This window comes from Nomascus leucogenys, chromosome 2 (genome assembly GCF_006542625.1).
Source record: "Nomascus leucogenys isolate Asia chromosome 2, Asia_NLE_v1, whole genome shotgun sequence".
Taxonomy (NCBI): Eukaryota; Metazoa; Chordata; class Mammalia; order Primates; family Hylobatidae; genus Nomascus; species Nomascus leucogenys.
Genome location: NC_044382.1, coordinates 61729477 through 61749037, shown reverse-complemented (window position 1 = coordinate 61749037; position 19561 = coordinate 61729477). Strand labels below are relative to the sequence as shown.

The 19561-nt window shown below is 44.1% G+C and overlaps 2 protein-coding genes across 8 annotated transcripts in view; one reads left to right on the top strand and one right to left on the bottom strand.

Moving 5' to 3' along the window:
* The first annotated feature begins 528 nt into the window (after positions 1–528).
* Positions 529–6232, top strand: SETD6 (SET domain containing 6, protein lysine methyltransferase). Of its 2 annotated transcripts, XM_003263117.2 has the most exons (9): positions 529–1338; positions 1560–1649; positions 1729–1873; positions 1964–2105; positions 2249–2443; positions 2555–2675; positions 3800–3980; positions 4145–4287; positions 4462–6232. In XM_003263117.2, exons 1-9 carry the CDS (start codon positions 1312–1314, stop codon positions 4765–4767), a joined length of 1350 nt encoding a protein of 449 aa, XP_003263165.2. In that variant the 5' UTR covers positions 529–1311; the 3' UTR covers positions 4768–6232. The 2 variants fall into 2 exon arrangements, with proteins under 2 accessions (XP_003263165.2, XP_030651914.1); XM_030796054.1 differs by lacking the exon at positions 1560–1649 and having other exon boundaries at positions 4462–6226.
* Positions 6233–6380: 148 nt separating this feature from the next.
* Positions 6381–19561, bottom strand: part of CNOT1 (CCR4-NOT transcription complex subunit 1) — a 110075-nt gene continuing 96894 nt past the window's right edge. For all 6 annotated transcript variants that reach the window (XM_030796009.1, XM_030796022.1, XM_030796017.1 and 3 more), the window contains exons 41-49: positions 18292–18455; positions 18018–18135; positions 16313–16414; positions 14544–14717; positions 12041–12190; positions 11231–11411; positions 9431–9563; positions 6884–7018; positions 6381–6737 (exon numbers count right to left, since the gene is read on the bottom strand). In XM_030796009.1, coding sequence (XP_030651869.1) covers positions 6659–6737; positions 6884–7018; positions 9431–9563; positions 11231–11411; positions 12041–12190; positions 14544–14717; positions 16313–16414; positions 18018–18135; positions 18292–18455 — 1236 coding nt within the window. In that variant the 3' untranslated portion in view covers positions 6381–6658. The remainder of the gene's footprint in view (positions 6738–6883; positions 7019–9430; positions 9564–11230; positions 11412–12040; positions 12191–14543; positions 14718–16312; positions 16415–18017; positions 18136–18291; positions 18456–19561) is intronic.

Genomic DNA, 19561 nt, shown 5'->3' with positions numbered 1-19561 from the left:
AAAATACCGTGTTAGAGCAGCCTCACAAGATTACTCCTGGGCTACAGGCCTCAGTCTATAGTCTTCAATAAGGCTTCTAAATTAAACTAATTTTAATTATTTAAAAGCTTAATATTTTTTCTTTAGTCAACATACCAATCCTTACATTAATTCTACAGGGCAGGTATCATCTTAGTTTCGCAGGTGAGGAGACTAAGGTTCAGGAAAAAGGATTTGCCTGAATAACAGACCAGGCCGGGCGCGGTGGCTCACGCCTGTAATCCTAGTACTTTGGGAGGCCGAGGCGGGCGGATTGCCTGAGCTCAGGAGTGCGAGACCAGCCTGGGCAACGCGGTGAAACCCCGACTCTACCAAAAATAAATACAAAAAATTAGCTGGGCGTGGCAGCGTACGCCTGTAGTCCCAGCTACCTGGGAGGCTGAGGCAGGGGAATTGCTTGAACCCGGGAGGTGGAGGTTGCAGTGAGCCGAGATCGCACCACTGCACTCCAGCCTGGGCGACAGAGCGAGACTCCGTCTCCCCCACGCGCCAAAAAAGGAAAAAAAAACAAACTGAGTGTTGAGCTCCGGCGTTGCTTGGCTTCAAAACCCATTCCTGTAACCTCTGTATTCACAGCCTCATTTTCTTAAATTTAACAGCATGCTACTTCCCCAGGTTTAACCACCATTTGTTTTAGTCATGTATTTACCCAATAGGTAGATATTGAGTCCCTACTATGCCAGCTAATAAAACCCACCACGTGCGATGCAGTAGATTAAAAACGAGGATGTACTGGCAAATAAGGGCAGAGAGGATCTATTCTAGATCCAGGAGCCCTCTAGGCCACGCCACTCCGAAACACACTCGAAAACTGCTCTGAACGAATACCACCAGTAAAACGGTTCCATGGCCATCGGTAACAAGGGGTCGAGATCAGGAGGTCGCTCGCCGCCCAGTTGCGTCGCTCACTCACCACCGGCCGGCCGCCAGACCCTCGGCTTCCGATCCAGAAACCGTATTTTGTTCTTGCACCCAGACCGCAAGAAGCCTCAGCCCTCGGGGACAGACCAAAGGCCAGGGTTGTACCTGGCTCAGAACCAGGCGCCAAGCGGCACGGGACTCTCCTTCTGCACTCAGACCGCGTGAGTGCAATTGGAGATCCTGGACTCAAAATGTTTTCAGGAGGAACTATTACAGCCCGCGGTAACCCCGGCCAGTCTGCAGGGTGGACGCCAAAACAGGCACCACGTGGTTCCGGCGCCGGGGCGGGGCCAGAGACGCCGGAAGTGACCGCGCGGCGCGCCTGCCCGCGGGGAAGAGCGCTCTTAGACCATGGCGACCCAGGCGAAGCGCCCACGGGTGAGTGGCGGGCGCGGGGTCCAGCCTTCTGCGCGTCTCACCCCTCCTCCGCCCGCAGGACCGTCCGCCTGCGCCCCCTCCGCTCCCTCTCGCGGGTCCCGTGCCCCTATCCGCTCGTCCCCTCCTCCACCCAAAGCCCGTTCTGCGCGCGCGCCGCGGTCTCGCAGTTCCCACCGGGTTCTCTGGCGACCCGGCCTGGTCACTGCGCGCACTTATCTCAGGTGGCGGGGCCCGTCGACGGCGGCGACCCGGATCCTGTGGCCGGCTTCCTGAGCTGGTGCCGGCGGGTGGGGCTGGAGTTGAGTCCCAAGGTGAGCGAGCGAGCGAGCCGGCGGGCGGAGGACCCGCGGCGGGGCGCGGGCTGCCCTGACCAGCCCTCCTCCTGCTCAGGTGGCGGTCAGCCGGCAGGGCACGGGGGCTGGCTACGGCATGGTGGCCCGGGAGAGCGTACAGGCCGGAGAACTGCTGTTAGTGGTGCCGCGGGCCGCACTCCTGTCGCAGCACACCTGCTCCATCGGCGGCCTGCTGGAGCGTGGTAGGCACGGGCGGCGGGCTAGGGCGCTGGGGCGGGGCGGGGCGGGCCCGCGAGGCCGCGCCGGAGCGCTCACACCTGTGTCTCCCTCAGAGCGAGGCGCGCTGCAGAGCCAGTCGGGCTGGGTGCCACTGCTGCTGGCGCTGCTCCACGAGCTGCAGGCCCCGGCCTCACGCTGGAGGCCCTACTTTGCGCTCTGGCCCGAGCTGGGCCGCTTGGAGCACCCGATGTTCTGGTGAGAGCCTTGGGAGGGGTTGGGGAGCGCCTGCACCGTAGCCTGCTGCAAGAACAGTTTCCCCGCCTCCCGCCCCTGCACCAGTCCTACCCAGTAAAGTGTGTGAAGGAATGAAGGGAACCTGGCTGTGGGTGTCCCTGCAGGCCAGAGGAGGAGCGCCGGTGCCTGCTGCAGGGCACAGGCGTACCCGAGGCCGTGGAGAAGGATTTGGCCAACATCCGCAGCGAGTACCAGTCCATCGTGCTGCCCTTCATGGAAGCCCACCCCGATCTCTTCAGCCTCAGGGTTCGCTCCCTAGAACTCTACCACCAGCTCGTGGCCCTTGTGATGGCCTACAGGTCAGTGGGTGGGGCCTCTGAGGACGGAACCCTTTTCTTGGGGAAAACAGTGAAATCCATCCCCAGTCCCTCACCCAAGACAGGGCCTTAGCCAGGTTCTGTCAATGGCAGCTTTCAGGAACCACTAGAGGAAGAAGAGGATGAAAAGGAGCCCAACTCCCCGGTGATGGTGCCTGCTGCAGACATACTGAACCACTTAGCCAATCACAATGCCAATCTAGAATACTCTGCGGTGAGTGGAGTTCTTATTGGTGCACTGATTGAGCATAATTCAAGCCATTGTGTCTTAGGCTCCATTCTCTTACTAGTGCTACAAAATGAGTGACATCAGCTCTTCCTGTATGTCCTTTTAGTATGCATATTACTGTAGAATTGTTTGAATGCGAAACATTTTAAAGTCCTCAAAGTAAGTTGTGGTTAATCCTCTGATAAACTATTCTACCATCATTTATTTAGTGCTAGAGTTTGGGTGGTCTGCATAGCCATGTTTCATTCCCTTCTGGCTGATCACATCAGTGAGCCCAGACTGTGTGTGGCTCTGCGGATAGCAGCCTGGAACAGTGATAGCCTCCGTGTTTTGGAGGGATGAGGACATTCACAGGCCAGAGGTCTAAGACGATCCTAGAACTGGTATAAAGCTGTGTTTATACCAGCTCTATTCTATATAGAAAGTAGCCTGAAAAGATGACACATTTATAGGATCAGAAATTAGTAAGTATGGTTATTTCTTAATCCTTGCCTCCATTTTCCTGTCCCACTTTGATCTGCGAAAGTTTCATATCCCCCCCCGCCCCGAGGAGTCGTCTCGCTGTGTCGCCCAGGCTGGAGTGCAGTGGTGTGATCTCGGTTCACTGCAACTTCCGCCTCCTGGGTTCAAGCAATTCTCCCTGCCTCAGCCTCCCGAGTAGCTGGAATTACAGGCCCCTGCCACCATGCCCGGCTAATTTTTGTATTTTTTAGTAGGGACGGGGTTTTGCCATGTTGGCCAGGCTGGTCTTGAACTCCTGATCTCAGGTGATCCACCCACTTTGGCCTCCCAAAGTGCTGGGATTACAGGTGTGAACCACCACGCCCAGCCGAAAATTTCATTTTTAAAGCTAGCAACTTTTTAAGTGCTGAAGAGGACTGTGCAGAAATCCACCCAGTTAAAACATGAAGCTGGCCTTTTAAAGTTAGCCTAACCCTTTTTTGTTTCACAGTTTAGGGTCTAACAGGAACTAAAGGTAGAACTTTGGTAGTTAACAGCATCAGTCCCATGGCTGAACTACACCTGCTGAAGGCTCTTCTTAAGTGGAAATAATCTTCATGGGGCTGGCCCGTGAAAGGCATGGCCCCAGCTTCTCCTTTTCACCTCAGAATTGTCTTCGGATGGTAGCCACTCAGCCCATTCCTAAAGGCCATGAGATTTTCAACACTTATGGGCAAATGGCTAACTGGCAACTGATTCATATGTACGGTTTTGTTGAACCATATCCTGACAACACAGATGACACAGCTGACATTCAGATGGTGACAGTTCGTGAGGCAGCATTACAGGGTGAGTGTATCAACTCAATAATTTGACACTGATGGTGTGTCTATACCCACGCCTCAGGTTAAATAGCTTTGCTAAATAGCAGTTGACTTTGTAGACTGGGTGGTAGACTAAAGAAATGAACCCTTGGGTGTACTGAGACTTTCACATTGCTATTTCATCTACAGGAACAAAAACTGAAGCTGAAAGGCTCCTAGTGGATGAGCGCTGGGATTTCCTATGCAAACTGGAGATGGTAGGGGAAGAGGGAGCCTTTGTGATAGGGAGGGAGGAGGTGCTGACTGAAGAGGAGCTGACCACCACACTAAAGGTAAAGGGCTGAAAATGGCCACTTAATGCTGATAATCTAAATATTTAAAGCAAAATAGCTAGGAGAGAGGAAATGTGGGATTTTTAATAAATGCTAAGATGGGTTTAGTCTCCTGAATCATTTCAGAAGTACAAAAGTAGTATATCCTAATTAAAGAGCTCTGGTTGCTTCTAGGTACTGTGCATGCCTGCTGAGGAGTTCAGAGAGCTTAAAGACCAGGATGGAGGGGGAGATGATAAAAGGGAAGAGGGCAGCCTGATGATCACAAATATTCCCAAGCTCAAACCATCGTGGAGACAGCTGCTTCGAAGCAGTGTTCTACTGACTTTGCAGACCTATGCCACAGACTTAAAAACTGACGAAGGTTTACTCAGTAATAAGGAAGTCTATGCCAAACTCAGCTGGAGGGAACAGCAAGCCTTACAGGTTCGCTATGGTCAGAAGATGATCTTACATCAGTTGTTGGAACTGACAAGTTAGCAGTTTCCCTGTTCCCTGAAGGAACAGCAGTAAGAACTTTATTCTAAGCTAATACTCATTGATGTTTGAAAAAGAGGAAAATTGGGGATCTTTTTCTTATTAAACACCAAGAGGAAAAGTAGCAAAGGTGGTGTGCTAGGATTAACTGAGGTAAGGGTGATGTTTTAGGATTGAGAACAACAGACTTGGGAATCACTGCTAATTGTTACTTAAAGCATGTTACAGCTATTTTGTTCCCAGTTTTAACCAAAGCCAGTGGAAATATGGTAGTAATAGGTCTTGTGTTTCACCATTTAATAATAGACTTTGGAGGTAGACCCTGGTTTAAATCCAAGTCTAGTTTCAGGAAGTCACTTACCCTTTATTTAAAAGACTGGATTTAATAAGCTGTCTAACTGGCACTCGATCAGTTACCCGAAGTTCAATCTAGATGGCACAAACCTCCCCTCAGGGAATAAACCCTAACACATCACTCAAGGAGGACTTCAGTTATTTAATTTTGAACTGTTTTGTGCTCTCTGGCCGTAAAACTTGACAGTCATGATAGGTAAGGCAAATTTTAAGTGGGTTAAGTTTTAAAATACATATCTACTCATTTTCTTTATAAAAAAAAAAAAAAACCTGGGGGTAAAGGATATTAAAACTGGGCATTTTAAACTCAGCTTAACCAGATAAACCTGCTCCAGCAATTTTCCAGTGTTGAAATAGGAAGAAAAATACAATTTCCTTAAACATGCCAGCTTAGTAGTGGGAATGACCTATCAATCAATCATCATTCAGCAAGAGGTTGGTGGTTCCCCATGGCCCCAAGGTCTGCAAGGCCGGATTGTCCACTTTTCCTCCTCACCACCAGCACTGGCTGCTGCTACTGAGAAAGGCACAGTGGACTCGTGTGTGTCATGACTTTAATGGTTAGCTACAGTATGCATACACATACAAGAAGTAGGGGAGCTGAAGCCCGGGAAAAGGCTACAAAATACAACACAGGGACCAATACATTTGCAAAACATTCAAAATCCTTATAAAAGGGGCTGTATTGGTCCTTTCAACTTTGTCATTATTCAGCTTAGCCTGTATGGCCATTCAGTGGGGTAATGGGGGAGAACAATTAATGAGATTTGGTTCCCTTTCCTATATTCCCACTGTTTTTAAGTTTCAGGAGAGGATTGTGGGGGTTAGGGTAGGGGGTGGGCTTTAGGCCTGGTCTGGTTTCCCTTTATATAAAGAGCTGACCCCCATCTCACGCGGCTGAGGTGTATAATCCCCAAAAGAAATAAGATGGTGCAAATGCAGTCAGCTTTGGAATACGTTTGGGTAGAGACAAAACAGAAACTCATGGGATTCCAATAGTGAGCCCTTCCCATGTTCCTGGACATATCCAATTCTAGCACATCCACATTTTTAATAACAGTGATTTTCAAGGTCCCCTGTCCACATTAAAAAAATAAGTTACACAATATTCAAACTGGCTTTTTGCCATTCTTTGGGACACCAGGAATGTCAGAAGACATGGAGCTATGCCCTCAGACAAGTGCATGGCATCAGCTGCCTCTTTATTACAAGGTACCAGTTTATGTACTTGCCTTGGACACAGCTTGCACAAAGCCAAGAAGTTCCAGACAAAGGTTTTCTCTTTCATGTATTTACACAAGTTCAAAATGATATTCACAGCATCTTCTAAATTTTGGCCAAGAGTCAAAAAAATGCATTTAAACTTTGGAACGTGCCCACATAAGACAGGAGGCTGATCCCAACAGTAGTTGGGGCAGATACCCGCAAACCAAAGGGCTGGGAAAGTCAGGAAGAGCTGAAAGGATTCTTCAGTCAGTTTATGAACTCGGTGCAGTGAGACCTCTAGACTGACACACGTACAACAGAGATGCAGTTTCGTCTAACTGGCACCTGTCCCTTCCATTACTTGCTGGGCCTGCTTCTGTCCCATGCAGCACTGTGCGACCGACTGGAATAACCTGAAGGATGAAGACAGTTACAAATCTGTGATTAAAGAGGAGGCCTAACAATACCTTGCATCTCATTCAGCTGACCCAACCTAGAGACAAACGGTTTTCAGTCTCCAGTCTCATTCCTAGACAATTAAAAATTACTTTGAACTCACTTTTCGATTTCTGGGGCACAGTGTACAAATTCATGGTTCCAGAACTTAAATGCTGGGTTTTTAATCAGCTCAATGAAGGTAATAAGAAGACCCCAAGGATGTGGCCTATTTACAATCAACCGTTCCAAGAGAACTCTGGAAAAAGGGAGAAAAAGCTAGTTAATGCAGAGAAGCATACAAATTCATGATTATTCTTCCATTACCTTTTTTTTAACTTCTCCCTGATTATTGAACCACATGCAAAAGTTTTCACCTTTAATAATAGACAGGTGGATTAATATACTCCAAACAGCACGGGTTGGAATACCTGGGTTTGAACCCTGCTCTTAGCCCTAGAAGACTAAGTATTAATGTAAAGTGCGGATAATGGTATCTACCTCACAGCTGTTCAGGATAAGGGGTGATGGTGAAGAGGAAGTCACATAAAGCCCAGAGAGTACATGACACACAAAGTTAGTACAAAAAGTAGTAATTTCCAGAATGAGCTCCCAGGCCGGGCACAGTGGCTCATGCCTGTAATCCAGCACTTTGGGAGGCCGAGGCAGGTGGATCACCTGAGGTCAGGAGTTCGAGACCAGCCTGGCCAACATGGTGAAACCCCGTCTCTGCTACAAATATAAAAATTAGACACGGCCACATGCCTGTAATCCCAGCAGTTGGACACTGAGGCAGGAGAGTCGTTTGAACCCGGTAGGTGGAGGTTGCGGTGAGCCGAGATCATGCCACTGCACTCCAGCCTGGGCAACAGAGTGAGACCCTGTCTCAAATAAACAAGTAAATAAGCAAGCTCACTCTCAATGAAAAGTAAGGAAATGGAAAATAAGAATTCTAACACTGCAGGCTGGGCACGGTGGCTCACGCCTGTAATCCCAGCACTCTGGGAGGCCAAGATGGGTGGATCACGAGGTCAGGAGTTCAAGACCAGCCTGGCCAAGATGGTGAAACCCTGTCTCTACTAAAAATACAAAAAATTAGCCGGACGTGGTGGCGGGTGCCTGTAATCCCAGCTACTCGGGAGGCTGGGGCAGAGAATTGCTTGAACCCAGGAGGCAGAGGTTGTAGTGAGCCGACATTGAGCCACTGCACTCCAGCCTGGGCGGCAAAGCGAGACTCTGTCTCCAAAAAAAAAAAAAAAAAGCTAACATTGCTAGTTCACATGTAAATTGAGTAAAAATTTTTCTGAATGCCAGTAAGTATTGCATATTGCCTTAACTTTATATCCTTTCACGTACCAACTGTACATGAAGCATAACAAAGATTACAAGTCCAAGGAGACTTACTGCAGCTTTATATAAACAAAATGGAACATCATCATCTAAGCATCCAATAAAATTAATTTTAGTACACAAAGGAATACCATATTTAGCACCATAGGTACTATTAGGCAAATGAGCAAGTTTTAAGAGTCTGGCCCAATTTTTGAAGTGTGTATATCACAATCTCCCTAATGCTATATGTAGTCTAGGCAATCTGGCAACAGATTCCTAACTATTGTTAGGAAAATGCAAGTATGATCCTGTTATTGCTACTGCTTTCAACCCAGAGGTAATGAGGAAAAGTCCAAGTTCCTTAACATAGTCTTCATAGGCCTGCATGATTTAGGACCGGTTATCACACCACCTCAGAGAAACTCCTGACCTTTAATCAAAATGTGCCTTGTGGTGTAAACTACTTTTCATTTAAGCCATGATTGCGATTCATAATTCCCTACTTGTGATACATGTCCATCAGAATGAGTATTAAGAGGGCAGGAACCATCCATTTTGCTCACAATTGTATCCCACATTTAACACATTATTGGACATGTAAAAGATTTTCACTGAAGGCCGGGTGCGGTGGCTCACGCCTGTAATTCCAGCACTTTGGGAGGCTGAGGCGGGTGGATCACTTGAGGTCAGGAGTTCAAGACCAGCCTGGCCAACATGGTGAAACCCCGTCTCTACTAAAATACAAAAATTAGCTGGGCGTGGTGGCAGGCATCTGTAATCCCAGCTACTTGAGAGGCTAAGGCACGAGAATTGCTTGAACCTGGGAGGCGGAGGTTGCAGTGAGCCAAGATGGCGCCACTGTACTCCAGACTGAGTGACAGAGCAACACTCCCGTCTCAAAAAAACAAACAAAACCAACCAAACGGATTTTCACTGAACACTGAAAGCACAGAGAAAAGGAAAAAAAAAAAAGATGAAAGGAAGGAGACACTTTCGAAGCATTTAAAAAATAAGCTGTTCTCGGCTGGGCGCAGTGGCTCACGCCTGTAATCCCAGCACTTTGGGAGGCCGAGGCGGGTGGATCACGAGGTCAGGAGATGGAGACCATCCTGGCTAACACGGTGAAACCCCATCTCTACTAAAAAAAAATACAAAAAAATTAGCTAGGCATGGTGGCGGGCGCCTGTAGTCCCAGCTACTCGGGAGGCTGAGGCAGGAGAATGGCGGGAACCCGGGAGGTGGAGCTTGCAGTGAGCCGAGATCACACCACTGCACTCCAGCCTGGGCGACAGAGCGAGACTCCGTCTCAAAAATAAAATAAAATAAGCTGCTCTCTTACCTTGTTATCTGTTCTTGGATGGCTTCCGTATTGGCCTCTGCAAAAAGGTACAGCATGGTGCAACTGAAGTAGTGAGTGTGGCTATTTGGGTACCGGAGCTGATTTGCAATTGCATTCAAAAAGAGATAGCGACCTAGAAATTAAGAAATCTTGACTTAGGACTTAGTCTGAAAGGCCAACATGGGAAGACAGTTCTAACTGGCTAGGGTTTGGGTTTCTGACAGAGGCTTTCAAATTAATCTCTAGTTTAAAGCAGTGGTTCTCAGGACCCCAAAGAGTTCTCATTTCTGTGGGTTTTATTTCAGTGTTTTCCACATTAGAAATTAGATTTTAAAAATATTTATTCATTTTTAAAAACAGACCCACTATATGCTAATACAAGAAACATTAACTATTTTCTGGTTGCACTCATCACTAAGTCTTTCTACATTTTGCAGATCTCTAAGTCTTGCTTAATGAAAGACAGCTGGATTCTCATTTCTGCTTCTGTGTTCAACTTGTTACAGTATATTTCATGTAACCTCTGAGAAATTCAACTGTACACTCATGACAGAATAGACCCAAAAATGTAAATGTTTTATGATGAAAACAGTTTTGGGCCAGGCATGGTGGCTCACGCCTGTAATCCCAGCACTTTGGGAGGCTGAGGCAAGTGGATCACTTGAGGTCAGGGGTTCAAGACTAGCGTAGCCAACATGGTGAAACCCCATCTCTACTAAAAATACAAAAAATTTAGCTGGGCATGGTGGCGTGTGCCTGTAATCCCAGCTCCTCGGGAGGCTGAGGCGGGAGAATCGCTTGAACCCCTGAGGCAGAAGTTATGGTGAGCCGATATTGCGCCACTGCCTTCCAGCCTGGGTGAGAGAGCAAGACTCTATCGCAAAAAAAAAAAGGTTTTGACCTCACAGCCCTCCTAAAAAGGTCTTGACACCCTAAGAGTACCCAGTCCACATTTTGATTAGTCTAAACTACATTGGAGTAAGTATTATCTTAACTGGGTTTGGTTGTTTGCCTCTGCTTGACATTACTCGTGTTTGTGAGTCTGACACAGTGACACGTTTCTCTAAAGGCTGCCGTCCTTTTATTGCCGAGCTCTTGGACGTGATGGTATTCAATTTTGTTATATCTTGAATTTAAGCTGTCTTAAATCCATCCCACATATAGGCATGCAGCATATATGCAACATTAATTCATCTCTCAAGAATCAATAGCCAAGTTAAAGAGTAGTGTCCCCCTAAAATATATGTATGCAAAACTGGACAGGACTATACAACTAGTTGGCACCTAACTGAGGTCTCTATTATATAAGATAAATATAGAGGACCAAAAGAAATGTAGCTCAAGCAGAAAAGCTGCAGCCTGCAACAGGAGTTATACTGTGAGCTTTCTGCAGAACAGTAGAGTCCTATTCATTAATCTTTATATACGAACATTTAACAAGATGCCTGCCAAACAGGCACCAATAAAAATGCTTTTATATAAGGCAGCCTAACAAAACAATGTAACGACGCTATGTTTAAAGGGACTTTAAGTTTATTTTCACACTAAAAAACTTCTGTCACATACACCAAAACTGATACTGCACGATTCTGGTTAATTCTTTCCTTTATGGTTTTTTGGATTTTCTGCACTGAGCAGATAATGTCCAATTAAAGATAAAATAATTGGCTAGACCTGTGAATAAATACACTGACAGAACATTCCTTCACTATTGTGGCTTGAAGCATTTTTATTTTTGTGATCAGATTGTAGCAAAAAGCACAGAGAACTCTACTCTGAAAACTGGCAGGCTTCACTCACCCTCAGTGTCCAAGTCCACAGCCAAATTCTGGAAGATATCCATGTGTGCTGAGTGAGTGATGGTGCTCATTGAAGGTGTGCTGCCCTTGTTGTGGATGTGCGCAATGGCCTGAGTCCCGACATAGAGCACCAGTGCATTGATGAGCTGGAGGTTGTAGCGATTCCCAGGTTCATTGGATACCTTAAAATGAGCAAAACAGAACTCCTTATGCTTACTCCTGCAGAGGACCAATTCTAGCACCAGTATTTCTAAACCCTTCTTACACCTTCATGGAAAGGCCAAACATTTATTGTGATTCACTTGCTTGAATTCGTGAGGTTATTTACCAAATACACAGATGCTCCAAAGGTGGTTGTATCAATAAGAGAAATGTGATTTCCCTCAGGAAGCCAAAGCTCAAGGCACAGCTCTAAAGTAAAGTTTATAAAATCAAAATATGCACCGTGCCAATTAAAGATTTGGAGAGAAAGTTGTAGTTGCATGGCATATACAGATTGTAAATATATAACTTTCCAAAATATCCTATAGAGAAATGTAAATCAGCATCCAGGTATTTAGAAAAATCCTAGGAGTACCAACAGCTAATGACTGTCTGTAGTCTACTCTTATAGGGCCGTCTTGTCCAAAGCTGTAGCAAAATATCACTGATGAAATGAACTAATAAAATACGTAAATCCGGTTACTCAACCTCACCCAATTGATGGAAATGACAATAAAAGACTAACTCCCAAATGGACCACACACAGGACCATACATAGAAAGTGCTTTATATGGAAGACATAGCTGAGTTTTAAGCCAAACCAATTAACCTGTAGGTTGCTGCGCAGATCAGACAGAAAAGTGACTGGTGATCGAGTTTTAAGATAGGAATCCAAATCCTTTTTGAACTGAGGTGGCATTACTCCAGTGAAATTGGTGAGAATCCGGGGAGCAATGTTAATTTCACTCAACATGTCCACCTGCCACAGATAAAATCAAGAATCACAAGCACAGTCATTTTTATTAGTAAATTACATCTATGCTAAAAAGTAGTGGGACTGTTTTTCTAAAACTATATACACTATAAATGCCTTGAAGAGCACAGCTGCCACATTTTATTATTTTAATCAGTCTTTGTTTCTTTAGAAGAATCTTGGTAAAAAATGATAAAAATTTCTCACTCTGTAATGTATTTCCTTCCCAGAGGCAAGACACCTTTTGGGCAAAGGTCTAATTTGCACAACTAACTGATTTTTCCTGGACTTGGATTTCAAAATAATAATCCAGAATAAGATTCCTCACTCACCAAGAGTCTTTGAAAAGAAGCCCCAGCAAGACCAGACATCACACTTACTCCTTTAAAAAAAAAAAAAAAAAAAAAAAATGAAGCCGGGCGCAATGGCTCACACCTGTAAACCCAGCACTTTGGGAGGCCAAGGCAGGCGGATCACCTGAGGTTGGGAGTTCAAGACCACTCTGACCAACATGGAGAAACCCCATCTCTACTAAAAATACAAAATTAGCTGGGTGTGGTACCTGTAATCCCAGCTGCTCAGGAGGCTGAGGCAGGAGAATCGCTTGAACCCAGGAGGCGGAGGTTGCAGTGAGCCAGAGATCGCGCCATTGCACTCCAGACTGGGCAACAAGAACGAAACTCCGTCTCAAAAAAAAAAAAAAAAAAAAAAAAAAAATGCATGTGTCAGAAACAGTAGAGACTACATTTAAACTATAGCTGGGCACTTCTAGTGGTGTGCACCTCTAGTCGCAGCTACTCTGGAGGCTAAGGCAGGAGGACGGCTTGAGCACAGGAGCCTGAGGCTGAAGTGCACTATGTTCACACCTGTGAATAGTCGCTGCCCTTCAGCCTGGGCAACACAATAAGACCCCCATCTCTTAAACTACAGTAGCCATGTCAGGGTGGTGAGATTTTAAGTGGTCCTCTCTCTCCTTTATTCCAACAACTTAAAAAAATACAGTGGGTTCTCCATACCCTTAGGTTCCATATCTAATTAACCTCAAATCGAAAATATGGGGGGTGAAAGTATAGGTAGATGATGGAGTCAATAAAAAATAAAACAACAATAAAGGCCAGGTGCAGTGGCTCAGGCCTGTAATCCCAGCACTTTGGGAGGCCAAGGCAGGCAGATCGTGAGGTCAGGAGTTTGAGACCAGCCTGGCCAACTAGTGAAACCCCGTTTTTTGTAAAAATACAAAAAAAAATTAGCCAGGCATGGTGGTGGGCACCTGTAGTACCAGCTACTTGGGAGGTGAGGCAGGAGAATCACTGGACCCCAGGAGGCAGAAGTTGCAGTGAGCCAAGATTGCACCACTGCACTCCAGCCTGGGTGACAGAGTGAGACTCTGTCTCGAAAATAAATAAATAAATAAATACAAATTAATAATAATAATACAACAATAAAAAACACAAATTTTAAAGTTATTAGTATAGTTTAAAATAGTTATTTCCATAATAGCATTACACTACATTAGGTATCATAAGCAATACAGATGTCATTTAAGGGGATATGCAAAGGTTATATGCCACTTTACATACAGGACTTAAGCATATTTAAAATTCAGTGTCCCAGTGGGTCCTAGAACCAATCCTCCAAGAATAGCAAGGGACCAAGGAACAACTGCACAAGCGCACAGACACACAAAACTGTGAAATACGGAGACTACGGCAGGGCGTGGTGGCTCACACCTGTAATCCCAGCACTTTGGGAGGCCGAGGCAGGCAGATTACTTGAGGTGAGGAGCTCAAAACCAACCTGGCCAACATGGCGAAACCCCATCTCTACTAAACACATACAAAAAGTTAGCCAGGCGTGGTGGAACGTGCCTGTAATCCCAACTACTTGGGAGGCTGAGGCGGGATAATAGCTTGAACCAGCGAAGGGGAGGTTGCAGTAAGCTGAGACTGCACCACTGCACTCCAGCCTGGGTCACAGAGTAAGACTCTGCCTCAAAAAAAGAAAAAGATTACAAAGGTCTGTTTGTTCTGCAATTCTTTGCCATGATGGGGCACACCCAGCAAATGATTGCCCCAACACCTAAGCTGTGGTTCTGTAAATAGAGCTAAATTTAATATCAAAATTAATATGAAAACTAGCAACTAGAAAAATGCTGTGAACCCATATTCACCAGCAACAGCAATAGCAACAATATCATATCCTATATCAGGCTTAATAACATTATTATTTCCTTTAAAGAGTACCCTTAACTAACAGTGTGCGTGTTATGTTGGGTAGGGAAGTGTTGAACAGTCTACTTATCAGAGAAAGGACTGAAATATTAAGACATAAGTTTTCCTTTAACTAGTTGGAACCTTACCTTTAGATTAGGAGTGAATGGGTCGGGGAGCCTCATGTTTCTTGGAAAGGCACTCAGGATCAAATTTCTTAACTGGATACAATTAGGTGGGATCACATCACAGAACCCATAATGGTAATCACAAAGGAACTCTGGGAAATCATGCAAAAGAACCAGCAGCACTCTTAAAGTGCCCTATTTTTAAAAAACAAGAAAAATATTTCCACACTAAGGAAAATGGAGTAACGTTTTCCTATTATAACTTAAGCCCCCCACCCCCCCCCCAAAAGAATAAAGTATACTTTAGTAACATTTCTTAAAAAGTTTTAGGCTTTAATTAACATTATCACAGATGATTTATCAAATATTTCCATTTAGGTATCATGAAAAACTAGGCATCAAGAGTTTACAGGCTGAAATGAATATGCTAGAAGAGGAGACTGGACAAAAAATAAAGATAAAATGATGTAAACATCTATCTCCAGAAGCTAAAAAAAAAAAAAAAAAAAAAAAAAAGAAAAAAAGAACGAATGAAAACCAAAGAAAGTAGAGTAAAAGCATATAATAAATTTTTTAAAGTACTGAAAAGGGAGAAAATCAAGGCCCAAGTTAGTTATTAGAAAAAATAAATTGATAAACCCTAAACAAGGCTGACAGAGAAAACAAAAATTATTAATGTCAGGAATGACATTACAGATCCTGTAGTCATAAAAAATAGTTTCAGAACATTAAACGATTTTATGCTCATAAATCTGACAATTCAGATAGGTGGAAAATAGAACACCTTAGCACACTGAGACATGCAAAGATTTCCTACACAAGTCACAAAAAGCAACTTTTAATAAAAGTTTAAAAATCTGCAATTTTGACTACCATAAATCTTAAAGTTTCTGATCCTCAAAAGACACCTCCCCCTTCCTTTAAGGGAGTAAAAGGGCAAGCTGTGAGAGTGGGAGATGTTTGAATATATAGTAACAAAGGGCTTGTATTTAAAACATATAGAGAATTATTTAATAAATAAAAATACAAACAACAGCCAAAAGACTGGAAGAGGAGCATCACAAAAATGTGATATCCATGGCTGATCTACACATGAAAACCTCATTAAGAAATCATCAAGAAGGCTGGGTGCAGTGGCTCACGCCTGTAATCCCAGCACTTCGGGAGGCTGAGGCGGACTGATCACTTAAGGTCAGGAGTTTGAGACGAGCGTAGCCAATGTGATGAGATCCCCCATGTCTACTAAAAATACAAAAAATTAGCCAGGCGTGGTGGCACATGCCTGTAGTCTCTGCTACTAGGGAGACTGAGGCACAAGAATCACTTGAACCTGGGAGGCGGAGGTTGCAGTAAGCTGAGCACGCCACTGCACTACAGCCTGGCTTTCAGAGTGAGACACTGTCTCAAAAAAAAAAAAAAAAAAGATAAATCACCAACAAAATTAAATCCACAATGAGATCTCACAGTACAACTGCCAAAATGGCTAAAATGAAAAACAGATAATACTAGGTATGGCAAGATGTAGATATGGGAAAAGCAGTAACTCCTCTGTGCTGTTTAAAAGTGTAAACTGGTACAAACGCTTTGTAAAACTGTAGTATCTTCTACAGCTGAACATACACAAACACTGTACAATTTGGGTGCTGGTTATGCAAGTACACTTGATTTTTTACACTTTTCTGAATGTATGTCATGCCTCAAAGGCTTAACAAAATAAGGCCTCAGATTCCTAAAGTGTATTTTCTTAAGATCTCAGTTATTTTAATTTATAATAAGTCCAAGTTAATTACCTTGTAGAGGATTTGCATAGGTTTGGTGAGTTCCACATTTCTAAGGAAAGGCGCTAAATATTTGAATAAATCAATCAGTAGCTGTGCATACATAGGCCACCCCTGAAAGAAAGGTACATGAGTCATAATTATACTCAGCTGTTTTTCAACCACTACAAGTCGCCTAAGCAGCTACACTGACTTATCTTCTTCATGCTAATATAAGTAGAGAATACTAATGTTAAGTACCTCTACTAAAGACTGGCATTAAAGGCCAGGCACAGTGGTTGACGCCTGTAATCCCAGCACTCTGGGAGGCCAAGACCGGTGGATCACTTCAAGTCAGGAGTTCAAGACCAGCCTGGCCAACATGTTGAAATCCTGTCTCAACTAAAAATACAAAAAAATTAGCCAGGCGAGGTGGTGGGCACCTGTAATCCCAGCTACTCCAGAGGCTGAAGCACGAGAATTGCTTCAACCCGGGAGGCAGGGGTTGCAGTGAGCCGAGGTCGCGGAACTGCACTCCAGCCTGGACAAGAGCAAAACTCCGTCTCAAAAAAAAAAAAAAAAAAAAAAAAGAAAAAATATTGGCATTAAAAAGATTAAAAAGGATCAAGTTATTATGGAGATAGTGGGAAATAATATTTGAAAAAAAACTGGCTCCAGAGATTTCAAGACATAATGGTCCCTGTGTACCTGTAGCAAAATTTAAAAAGGGAGAGGAGTAAACTTCTGATAGAACACAAAACACTCAACTGCAGAAACTTACAACTAGAAATGTGTTTTCTTAATTCCTTATTAAGTCTCAGCCATTTCCTTTCTCTCTTCCAACTCCTCAACTCTTCGCAAATAACCTTGTTGAGTCCATGACATGAATTCTCTACTTTCAGCCAATATCAGCCTGCTCACCCTCCCCCAACTATACCAATTATGTTCAATCAATTCTTGGATAATTGTATTTAATATGTTGCGTTCCTTCCTCCTAGAATGCCCTTCTCCGCCAAACAAAACTTCATTTAAGAGCTATTTCACCTTCTTTGTCAAGTTCACTCCATTACATAGCAGTCACATTTCTTCTGATCTGAGGGGCCAAAGAATGGTACTTTCTGCAGTACTCATTTGCCAATTTAATTCCAAGATGGGAGGAAAAAAACTTATCATGTTAACTGTGTTGTATTACCAATTAGATAAAGAACTCTTAAATAGAACTTGATCATAATCCTTCAAAATAACATAGCCCAGTAGTCCTCAACCTTAGTTTGAGAGCCTTCCGCATTTAAAGTGAGTCTGTAAAACCAACAAGCTCCAGAGCCCTGTTACCCAGAGATTTATTCAGATGTTTGAGGGCACACATAGATTTCAGCTTTAAAAACAACACCCCTACCCCCAAAAAAACCCTTAACTGACAAATATGTAAAATAAATCATTCCTGTGTATAAAGAAGCAAAACATTTTAAAAGAAAGGAAAAAACAATAAAAAAAACTTGAGAGACTGACACAGGTGGCCCACAACTGAGTTGAAGCAGCAACACCTAATCACTGAGGAATGGCTCTCAGGCAGAGGCAGTCAAGCACTTGACTTGAGTGAACACTAAATAGCATTCCCAACTAAGTTTGGAAGAAGTACAATTACTACTAAATGACTAACAGAAATATATAGGCAATGCTAATAAATAAGCCCAGGTAGTTATAGTCTTCATCTACAGGAGATAAACTGCAGCCACACCTTCTGCTGTGGCGTATGTGCCAGCATTCTTGCAATAAATATCCGATGGGAAATCAGTTCAAGCCAGGCATATACAAAGCCAGGAGCTTTGGTAGGCCTCAAGATGTGGAATGTATTGCTGAAAGAAGAAAAACCTCAGTCAGAAGCACAGTCCAACTTAAATACAGTGAACAGCACATGAATGTAGGCTCAAAATGCTCAAGAGTTCTACTCCCAAAATTTTACTACATTAATCCAGCAAACCTTAACACAAAATCACAAACACAATACTCACCAGAAAGCTGTAAGTGTCTGGAAATTAATGGTTTCCAACACATGTTCAGGTGCATTGAGTTCCAAGAGAAGCATGATAAAAATTCGATGGTAGGGAAGCTGCTGAAATTCACTCTGACGAACATCATGATCCTGAAGGAGAACTCCCACTACTATACCAAGGACCTACATAAAACACAAATCAGAGCTTGTAAATCATTCAGATAATCCACTCACCACTTTGATGTCATGCTTTTTAAACTTTGCATTCTTAAACCCAACACTAAAGGAAAGCATATATACAATTTGAATACAAAATTACATGCTGGCAGCCGATAGGGCCATAAATTGGTCTGACTCCACCTTTAGTGTTTTGTGTTTCTTTGAATTTCAACATCCTTGGACCACACCTGAATATTCTCCACAAATGCCCAATGGTTTTTCTTCAGCTCTAGAAATCAGCATAACCCCTCACATTTCACCATGTTAACACAATATAACAATCTAATTTGTCTGGTCTGACATGAAGCTGACATGTGGGAATGACTTACGCCTGTCTTGGCATTTAGTAGGCAGGGGCCAGGAAAGCTGTTAGGCTGCAGAGATCCCATTCCACTTGACTTGCCCACTGAACAGTGAGGGGCTTGAAGAACACATCTCTAATTTCCCAAATCCAAAATCAAAGTCCATTTTTACACGTATTTTTGCACTGTTTTAATATTCAAATTTCTAGGAACTCCACTGTGTAAATCAAGCCAACGACTAATATCACTCATGTACTTGAGTTGCCAATCTATCAGCAGGGGGCACTTCTAGCCACCCACTCACAGGGATTCTGTGTATGGGGCAAATTCATACTACCAAGCATTAACATACTGAAATACATTATGGTCTCTTTCTTGTATTTCGGTTAAGGCACTATATTCTGTTTCTAAGACTGAGCGGGTATGTTTACATATTATTTACAAATTTAATTTCAGGACAGAAAAGAGGCATTAACAAAATGTTTCGGGGAAGGGTTGGCCTCAATAGGGTTAAGAACCACTTATGTGGCCAGGCATGATGGCTCATGCCTGTAATCCCAGCACTTTCGGAAGTCGAGGCAGGCGGGTCACTTGAGGGACCCAATAGGGTTAAGAACCACTGATGTGGCCGGGCTCGGTGGCTCACGCCTATAATCCCAGCACTTTGGGGGGCTGAGGCGGGCGGATCATGAGGTCGGGAGATCGAGACCATCCTGGCTAACACGGTGAAACCCTGTCTCTACTAAAAATACAAAACATTAGCCAGGC

Coding starts and splice junctions, on each gene's coding strand:
- SETD6 (XM_003263117.2), top strand. CDS start 1,312: ATGGCGACCCAGGCGAAGCGCCCACGG. Junction 1,339..1,559: donor CCCAGGCGAAGCGCCCACGG/GTGAGTGGCGGG, acceptor CACTTATCTCAG/GTGGCGGGGCCCGTCGACGG. Junction 2,444..2,554: donor GCCCTTGTGATGGCCTACAG/GTCAGTGGGTGG, acceptor TGTCAATGGCAG/CTTTCAGGAACCACTAGAGG.